Source organism: Notolepis coatsorum, assembly GCF_963971535.1.
Source record: "Notolepis coatsorum genome assembly, chromosome: 11".
NCBI lineage: Eukaryota > Metazoa > Chordata > Actinopteri > Aulopiformes > Paralepididae > Notolepis > Notolepis coatsorum.
The window spans coordinates 2,874,691-2,884,690 of record NC_140175.1 but is presented as its reverse complement, the minus strand read 5'-3'; the positions used below and the strand labels follow the sequence as shown (position 1 = coordinate 2,884,690).

The following is a 10,000-nucleotide window of genomic DNA, read 5'->3' as shown; positions in this document are numbered from 1 at the left end:
AGTGTCTTTATACCTGTATCACTGTACATATTAATACTATATCTATATCTGTACATATCCCTTACCTACTCTTACTAGTTACACTGCTGGCCAGTATGACTTACTACCATAGTGTCTTTATACCTGTATCACTGTACATATTAATACTATATCTATATCTGTACATATCTCTTACCTACTCTTACTAGTTACACTGCTGGCCAGTATGACTTACTACCATAGTGTCTTTATACCTGTATCACTGTACATATTAATACTATATCTATATCTGTACATATTAATACTACAACTCTGTACATACATCTGATTAGCACTATTACTCAGTAGTACCAATTTATATATTGTATACCCAGTTTAATCACCTGTACATTGTTGATTTTGTATTTTGTGTGTGAGCTTGCCTTGAATATGTACATTTGTGATTTTTCCACACGGCAGGAGGTCTTGTCTCAGTAGGTATAGACATGTACATTAACAGTATCTGTGTGTGTGTGTGTGTGTGTGTGTGTGTGTGTGTGTGTGTGTGTGTGTGTAGACTTCTTCACGCCAGACGGTCAGCCCAGGAGCATGACTTGTCCTTCAACAGGACTCACTGAAGAAGAGCTCAACAGTATCGGACACATCGCCTCCTCCGTCCCTGTGGAGGACTTCACTATACATGGAGGTCTCTCTCTCATAGTCTCTCTCTCATACTCTCTCTCTCTCTCTCTCTCTCTCTCTCTCTCTCTCTCTCTCATACTCTCTCATACTCTCTCTCTCATAGTCTCTCTCTCACTCTCTCTCTCTCTCTCTCTCTCTCTCTCTCTCTCTCCTCTCATACTCTTTCTCTCTCCCTCTCATACTCTCTCTCTCTCTCCCTCTCATACTCTCTCCCTCTCCTACTCCCTCTCTCTTTCTCTCTCCCTCTCCTACTCTCACTCATACTCTCTCTCCTACTCTCTCTCTCTCTCTCTCTCTCTCTCTCTCTCTCCTACTCTCACTCATACTCTCTCTCTCCTACTCTCTCTCTCTCTCTCTCTCTCTCTCTCTCTTCTCCCTCTCTCTCCTACTCTCTCTCCTACTCTCTCTCTCTCTCTCCTACTCTCTCCTACTCTCTCTCCTACTCTCTCTCTCTCCCTCTCTCTCTCCCTCTCTCTCTTCTCTCTCTCTCTCTCTAGAGATGTGATGACAGTACATGTGAGTGTAATGTAACCCGCCGTGCGCCTGCAGGTCTGAGCCGGATCCTGAAGGGCCGCGCCGCCATGGTGCGCCAGCGGCTGTGTGACTGGGCGCTGGGGGAGTACATGGCGTTCGGCTCGCTGCTGAAGGAGGGGGTCCACGTGCGTCTCAGCGGACAGGATGTGGAGAGAGGCACCTTCAGGTACGCAATGGACCCCGCTCAGGCCCCGCCCCCTCTTTTCCTCATCCTCCAATCACAACCGTATAGCCGTCCGAGGGAAGCAAGGGTTGTGATTGGAGGATTGACGAAAAAGAGGGCGGGTTTGTGCTGTTATTCAAGATTCAAGATTGTTTGTTGTCATGTGCACAGTTAAACAGACGGTTTGACGTACAATGAAAATCTTACTTTGCTAGTAACATATTTAAATTAGGGCTGTCAGTTTATCGCGATAATTAGATTAATTAATTTATACAGCAAATTATCGCGTTAGGAAAATTAACTCAAATTTTTTTTTTTTTATATATAATATTTGTTTATTAAATTTATAAAATTTTATTAAATAAAATAAAAAATGTATCTCATTCATTCCATAAGAACGTAGAATAAACATTTACAAACTTTTTTTTTTAAATGGTTCATTTGCATGTTCTTGGTATCTGATTCTATGGACATCTATGGATCTCTGGGAATGTATTCCCAGTGTCAGAAATACTGTCTGAGGGCGGTCAGGTGGCGTAGCGGAGATTGCGCTCGTCATCAATGCAGGAGATGCTGGGTTTGAGCCCAGCTCTCGGCGTTGCCACCAGCTTGGCTGGCCGTTCACACTAATACAATTGGCAGTATTAGGGGGTGGGGAAGCTGGCGTTGTGGACAGCGACGCCTACAGGTCAGGTCTGGGCGCTTGCTCAGCGGGGGCAGGACTTGGTGGAGATAGCGTGCCCTCCCACGCGTTACACTTCACCAATGAGAGTCCTCGCTGCCAAGTGAAAAGACGTCACTGGCTGTCGGCGCACGTCTCGGAGGAAGCGTGCGTTCGACTCGGGACGCCCTTGTACCGACTCATAGGAGAACATGCATACAGCAGCCAGGTAGGGGAGGGGGGGGGAATAGGCACAACGACTAATTGGGACGGGGAGAAAATATGAGAAAGAGAAGGTTAAAAAAATAATTATAATAATACTGTGTCCGTTACTAGGCTTGAGTAAATTGTAATGAACCAAATGAGAATATCAATAAAAAATTTTTTTTTTTTTTTGACTGTGAATAACACTAAATGCTCAAATTGACCAGACCTGAAAAATCTAAGCAAATGAATAAAGGGAAGATGATTAAACAGAAGGTTTTGTAGATACAGTATTGAATTCTGCCATCCGGACACATGCCATTTGAAATATGATTATAGAATATCAGGCCTAAAATGGTTATGCGATTAAAATGCGATTAATTAGATAAATTAATTACAAATCCTGTAATTAATTAGATAAAAAAATTTAAATCGCCTGACAGCACTAATTTAAATACAAGCGAGTGCTAGAAAATAAGGTAAAAATAGATAAATATAATATATACAAGGCACAGTGAGTAACTTTTTATCGTTTTTTCCTGCCGCTGTTTTGCACATATTATAGCATATTTTAATACACTTTATTGTATATTAATTATATATATAGTTATTGCCTGACACCACAGTTCGCCCTTTGCTTTTTATTAGCTTTTTAGTAGTGTATTCGTGTAGTTATTATTATTAGTGTATTTGTGTTTTGTCGCGAATCTCAATGGCCCGTCTTCTGTGGGAGACAGCCAAGACAGGCAGGCAGCTCCGGTGTCAGGTTACAAACAGAGTGGTAGATATGAATGGCTGTGATTGGTTGTCTGAAAATGAGCTCAGCGCATCGCTCTGAAAGTTTAAACTTTCGGCCGCACAAAAAAGCTGAAAAAAGAAGCCGACTGCAGCGCTTTTCCTATAGGCGGCGCATGCGGCCGCATACGCTCTGTCCCCATTGGGATACATTGAAAAAAGACGAGTGCGGTCATAAATATGAGGCAGGTGGACCCGGGCCCTTACTCATGTTCTCGTCTCCTCCCTCCCCCTCCCCCCCCCCCCCCCCTCCTCCCCAGCCACCGGCACCACGTGCTCCACGACCAGAACGTGGACAAGAGGATCTGCATCCCGATGAACCACGTGTCGCCCGACCAGGCGCCCTACACCGTGTGCAACAGCTCTCTGTCGGAGTACGGGGTGCTGGGTGAGGAGGGCACACACACACACACACACACACACACACACACACACACACACACACACACACACACACACACACACTCACACACACACACACACACACACACAGTTTTTTAAATTTTTCAGACTTTTCCGAGTTTTTGAAATTTTTCGGACTTTCCCAGTTTTTAAAATTGTTCGGACTTTTCCGAGTTTTTGAAATGTTTCTGACTTTTCAGTTTTAGAAAATGTTCACTTTTTGAAAATTTTTGGACTTTTCAGTTTTTTGGTTTTTTTTTACTTATCCGAGTTTTTGAAATGTTTCAGACTTTTCCGATTTCTTTGAAATTTTTCAGACTTTTTCGAATTTTTTGAATGTTTTGGACTTTCTGAGTTTTAAAAAAAAATCAGACTTTTCCGAGTTTTTGAAATTTTTCTGACTTTTCCGAGTTTTTGAAAATTTTCTGGACTTTTTTTTTCTACGTCCAAAATTGAGATCACTGTCGCAATTTCCCCAAGGTAGTGGAAAAAAAATTATTTCAACTCCACCACTCTAACTTGCAATGCATTTCCAATGGGACCGAAATGTTCCTGTTTAAAGTCGATTCGTAGCCAAACGGTGTGGTGAAACTTTCCGAAAAGTAATAGCGCTGTGAGCTGGAGCAAGCCGGTCGTTTTGATACCTTTCACGTGTATGGGGCGCAAACGCTCTGGGCGGAGTTTTGTTTGCAAAATCGGTGGAATAAAGAAATAAAGAATAAAGAATAGTATAGATTACTAATTAATCAAAATAAATTTTCTTTTTTTTTATGTTTTTTTTTTGTGTGTATTGTTTTTATTGACCTATAGTCCATTCATGCTGAGTGAATCGGTTCCCCCAGCCACATTTGTGTATTCAACATTTTTGGGGGAATTAACTGAAAATGTATCGAAATTTTTTCGAAAACTACCACACTACAGAAGGTTAACCCTTTCACTACCACACTACAGAAGGTTAACCTTTCCCTACCACACTACAGAAGGTTAACCTTTCACTACCACACTACAGAAGGTTAACCTTTCACTACCACACTACAGAAGGTTAACCTTTCACTACCACACTACAGAAGGTTAACCCTTTCACTACCACACTACAGAAGGTTAACCTTTCACTACCACACTACAGAGGGTTAACCTTTCACTACCACACTACAGAAGGTTAACCTTTCACTACCACACTACAGACGGTTAACCATTTCACTACCACACTACAGACGGTTAACCATTTCACTACCACACTACAGAAGGTTAACCATTTCACTACCACACTGCAGAATGTTAACCCTTTCACTGCCGTCTGTAGTGTGGCAGTGAAAGGGTTAAACCATCGGCGTGCATCACTTGATTAACCCCTCCCCCGGTCCTCCTGCAGGGTTCGAGCTGGGCTTTGCGATGGCCAGCCCCAACGCGCTGGTCCTGTGGGAGGCCCAGTTCGGGGACTTCAACAACACGGCTCAGTGCATCATCGACCAGTTCATCAGCCCGGGTCAGGCCAAGTGGGTCCGTCAGAACGGCATCGTGCTGCTGCTGCCCCACGGCATGGAGGGCATGGTGGGAGCCAGGAGCCTGACCTCTGACCTCTCTGTTCTCTCTGTTCTCTCTGACCTCTCTGTTCTCTCTGTTCTCTCTGTTCTCTCTGCTCCCTCTGTTCTCTCTGACCTCTGACCTCTCTGTTCTCTCTGCTCCCAGGGTCCAGAACATTCCTCGGCCCGTCCAGAGAGGTTCCTGCAGATGTGTAACGATGATCCGGACCTCTTCCCCGTGAGTTCTGGCTTCTGGACTGCCGGCGCTTTTCAATGTTGACTTTTTATTGAAGGGTTTCTTTAAAAAATCTTTCTTAAGATTTATTTAACCTCTCAATTAAGTCTCAGAACGCACAACGTCACGGCACTTTGCGAGCCTCTAGCGGCTCGGGGCTGCATTTTTCGCCGAACATATACATTTACCGTTCGAAAGGTCTATCGGTTGCCGTTCGAACGCCACCTCGCTCGACCAAATCCGTGCCTCGGTTCTCGAGTTACATGACGAGCGTGACCGACCAAACCCCAGACTCCCGACGCTCCAGAACTGCCACTGATGGCGAAAATGATTGGGCAGCGTTGTAGCCAATGAGAGTACCTTTCCAATGATACCCCACGTGGGGGGGTGCGAATAAGGGATCTCTAGGTGAAAGTTGACCAGCGAAAACCAGAAGTCAATCACACTTGAGAATGAACAGCCGTGGATGAGGCAATGGATTTGGAAGAGATTTTTTTATTTGTTGCACGGTTTACCCGGATCTCTCTCAAAGACCCATTTCTGAACGGATTTCTATCAAATTTGGACCTGCATTACATAAGACTTCAGGCTATGGATCCAGCTTATACCTATTTTTTATTATATATAATTTTTTGATATTGCAACCACTACAGAAAAATTTGAGTACACAAGTTCAAGTTCAACTCAAGTTCAGACCTCTGTTACTCTATTTCATTAGCACTAAAAGTGATGTTTGCGGACCCATCGTATATTCTATATTATACCTATGGAGACAATAGTATGGCTCATTTTACAAGCACTGTTTATAGTCCAACAGGGACAAAACAGTTCATTTCTACATACCTTAGTTTGTGCACTATACCACGCTAAACAGTGCCCCATTTCACAATAATCCAGGCTGGTTTTCTAGATTGTGAGATATGCGCAAATCTCGCGGCTGCTCGCCTGAAACCTATATTATTGCCAGGTCAAAGGTAAACACATGACCTTGTTTCTTCACAAAGCCGGGGGGGGGGGGGGGGGGGGACTGTGATCATTACAAAAGCATGTTTTAGGATGGGGTTCGGTAAAGTAGACGTAAAATAGACGTTACCTTTGTTAGAAGGTACTAACTAGGGATGTCCCGATCACGTTTTTTTGCTCCCGATCCAATCCCGATCATGTGATTTTGTGATTTCCCGATCCGATCAAATTTTTTTTTTCTTTTTTTTTTATTCAACAAACATGACCATGTTCACGTCTTAAACTCATACTGAGGCCTTAGTTTTGGTTTTAAATTGCATATCATCATTCATTTATTTATTGTCACACAGAGCAGAAGAATTTTGCCAAAACAAACCAATAGTATCCAGCTGCAGAACGGCAGACCAGCCACACTCTCAGACCCAAACGCATTTCCTTTGATTTAATTATACTTTTCACCTGGATAACGTCAACATTCAGGGTGAATGTAATGTGAGAAATTGGGATTAAAAAAATAAAATAACAAAATTTAATTGTATTTGGGTCTGAGAGTGTGGCTGGTCTGCCGTTCTGCAGCTGGATACTATTGGTTTGTTTTGGCAAAATTCTTCTGCTCTGTGTGACAATAAATAAATGAATGATGATATGCAATTTAAAACCAAAACTAAGGCCTCAGTATGAGTTTAAGACGTGAACATGGTCATGTTTGTTGAATAAAAAAAAAAAATTGCAGATTTTTTTATTTATTTTTTTGCCGATCCCGATCTTCGGAAAATCACGTGATCGGATCGGGACATCCCTAGTACTAACAAATGCTTCCTTCAAAGACCTCTGCCCTCTGCCCTCTCTCTGGCAGAAGCTCTTGGAGGAGGAGGACTTCTCCATGCGCCAGCTGTACGACTGTAACTGGATCGTGGTCAACTGCTCCACGCCGGGCAACTACTTCCACGTCCTGCGGAGACAGATCCTGCAGCCGTTCAGGAAGCCTGTGGGTTTAACCTTTAACCTTTAACCCCTCCACTGCCACACTAACAGACCTGTGGGTTTAACCCCTCCACTGCCACACTAACAGACCTGTGGGTTTAACCCCTCCACTGCCACACTAACAGACCTGTGGGTTTAACCCCTCCACTGCCACACTAACAGACCTGTGGGTTTAACCCCTCCACTGCCACACTAACAGACCTGTGGGTTTAACCCCTCCACTGCCACACTAACAGACAGGTCCTGCAGCCCTTCAGGAAGCCTGTGGGTTTAACCCCTCCACCGCCACACTAACAGACCTGTGGGTTTAACCCCTCCACTGCCACACTAACAGACAGGTCCTGCAGCCCTTCAGGAAGCCTGTGGGTTTAACCCCTCCACCGCCACACTAACAGACCTGTGGGTTTAACCCCTCCACTGCCACACTAACAGACCTGTGGGTTTAACCCCTCCACTGCCACACTAACAGACCTGTGGGTTTAACCCCTCCACCGCCACACTAACAGACCTGTGGGTTTAACCCCTCCACTGCCACACTAACAGACCTGTGGGTTTAACCCCTCCACTGCCACACTAACAGACCTGTGGGTTTAACCCCTCCACCGCCACACTAACAGACCTGTGGGTTTAACCCCTCCACTGCCACACTAACAGACCTGTGGGTTTAACCCCTCCACTGCCACACTAACAGACCTGTGGGTTTAACCCCTCCACTGCCACACTAACAGACAGGTCCCTTCAGGAAGCCTGTGGGTTTAACCCCTCCACTGCCACACTAACAGACCTGTGGGTTTAACCCCTCCACTGCCACACTAACAGTCCTGTGGGTTTAACCCCTCCACTGCCACACTAACAGTCCTGTGGGTTTAACCCCTCCACTGCCACACTAACAGACAGATCCTGCAGCCGTTCAGGAAGCCTGTGGGTTTAACCCCTCCACTGCCACACTAACAGACAGGTCCCTTCAGGAAGCCTGTGGGTTTAACCCCTCCACTGCCACACTACCAAAGGGTTAACCCGTTCACTACCACACTACCAAAGGGTTAACCCATTCACTACCAAAGGGTTAACCCGTTCACTACCGCACTACCAAAGGGTTAACCCATTCACTACCAAAGGGTTAACCATTTCACTACCACACTAACAAAGGGTTAACCATTTCACTACCACATTAACAAAGGGTTAACCCTTTCACTACCACACTACCAAAGGGTTAACCCGTTCACTACCACACTACCAAAGTGTTAACCCTTTCACTACCACACTACAGAAGGGTTAACCCTTTCACTACCACACTACCAAAGTGTTAACCCCTTCACTACCACACTACCAAAGGGTTAACCCGTTCACTACCACACTACCAAAGGGTTAACCCTTTCACTACCACATTAACAAAGGGTTAACCCGTTCACTACCACACTACCAAAGGGTTAACCCCTTCACTACCACACTACCAAAGGGTTAACCATTTCACTACCACACTACCGAAGGTTAACCCGTTCACTACCACACTACCAAAGGGTTAACCCTTTCACTACCAAAAGGTTAACCCTTTCACTGCGACACTAACAAAGGGTTAACCATTTCACTACCACACTACCGAAGGTTAACCCGTTCACTACCACACTACCAAAGGGTTAACCCATTCACTACCAAAGGGTTAACCCGTTCACTACCACACTACCAAAGGGTTAACCCTTTCACTGCGACACTTTTAGCGGAACTGTCTGTAGTGTGGTAGTGAAAGGGTTAACCTTCGGTAGTGTGGTAGTGAAAGGGTTAACACACGATTAACGATTATATGCAGGTATGTACAGACAGATGTGGATACATATGGTAAGAATAAATATATATATGGTATACAGCATTATTGTACATGCTATCATGCAGAGTTGTATGGGCTATATGCAGATGTATAAGTAGGTATATAGAAGGATTATATACCGGTTGTATGGATTATCATCTGTGTTGCCATTGTTTATGACTGAAATATACTTGTTTTAATATTATTTTTGATGTGGTGGGTGTTGATCTGAATACATAATATACATCTTCAAGTCTGACCGGCCTCTCTCTCTCTCTGTTCTCTCTTGTGACCTCTTGACCTCCAGCTGATCGTTTTTACTCCCAAGTCTCTGCTGCGCCACCCGGAGGCCAAGTCCAGCTTTGATGAAATGCTGCCAGGTGAGCGACAGACCTCGACTGACCTGTTGGGGGCGCTACTCTCTAAACTGTGACTTTGGGAGGAGAGATTATTCTCAATCATATCTCTGTGGCTTTTGAAAGTGTCGGGGAGACCGTGCTGGTGACGGAGCAGCTGGTGGGGGAGGAGCCTGGAGTCCAGGGCGCCTAAATTCTTATCCCAACCCATGTTTGCTTCCGCGTTCGCGTTTTTGCGCTCTGATTGGCCACTGACGTTTCTGGTCGCGCCTATCGTGTGACGGCAAGTTCTTTCACCGGTTAAGCTTAGGCACTCTTTCGAAGTTGGTTAAGGTTAGAGTGTGGATCGTAGGCGTTAGGTAGTTTGCTGCTGGTCGAGGTGGAAATGGTCGCGTCACGCGATTGGGCGCACATGTCACATGACCAGAAACGTCAGTGGCCAATCAGATCGCAAACATGCAAACATGGGTTGGGATAAGAATAGACGCGTCCAGGGCGGCCAGTCGAGCATTTAGCGTCTTCTCACGTTGCATATTATTTTAATTAGACATAAAACTAGTGCTGTCAGGCGATTAAAAAAAATGTAATATAATTAATTACAGGATTTGTAATTAATTAATCTAATTAATCGCATTTTAATCGCATAACCATTTTAGGCCTGATATTCTATATTCTATAATCATATGTATATACATAACATACGAAATGTGAAACCC

General features: G+C 44.5%; 1 protein-coding gene across 1 annotated transcript in view; it reads left to right on the top strand.

The window, feature by feature from the left end:
- LOC311237507 (2-oxoglutarate dehydrogenase complex component E1-like) overlaps nt 1-10,000 on the top strand; it is a 39,907-nt gene that overhangs the window by 22,084 nt on the left and 7,823 nt on the right. Inside the window, exons 7-13 of the mRNA XM_084325431.1 lie at nt 536-664; nt 1,210-1,360; nt 3,278-3,405; nt 4,792-4,970; nt 5,109-5,180; nt 6,997-7,128; nt 9,236-9,308. Coding sequence (XP_084181557.1) covers nt 536-664; nt 1,210-1,360; nt 3,278-3,405; nt 4,792-4,970; nt 5,109-5,180; nt 6,997-7,128; nt 9,236-9,308 — 864 coding nt within the window. The remainder of the gene's footprint in view (nt 1-535; nt 665-1,209; nt 1,361-3,277; nt 3,406-4,791; nt 4,971-5,108; nt 5,181-6,996; nt 7,129-9,235; nt 9,309-10,000) is intronic.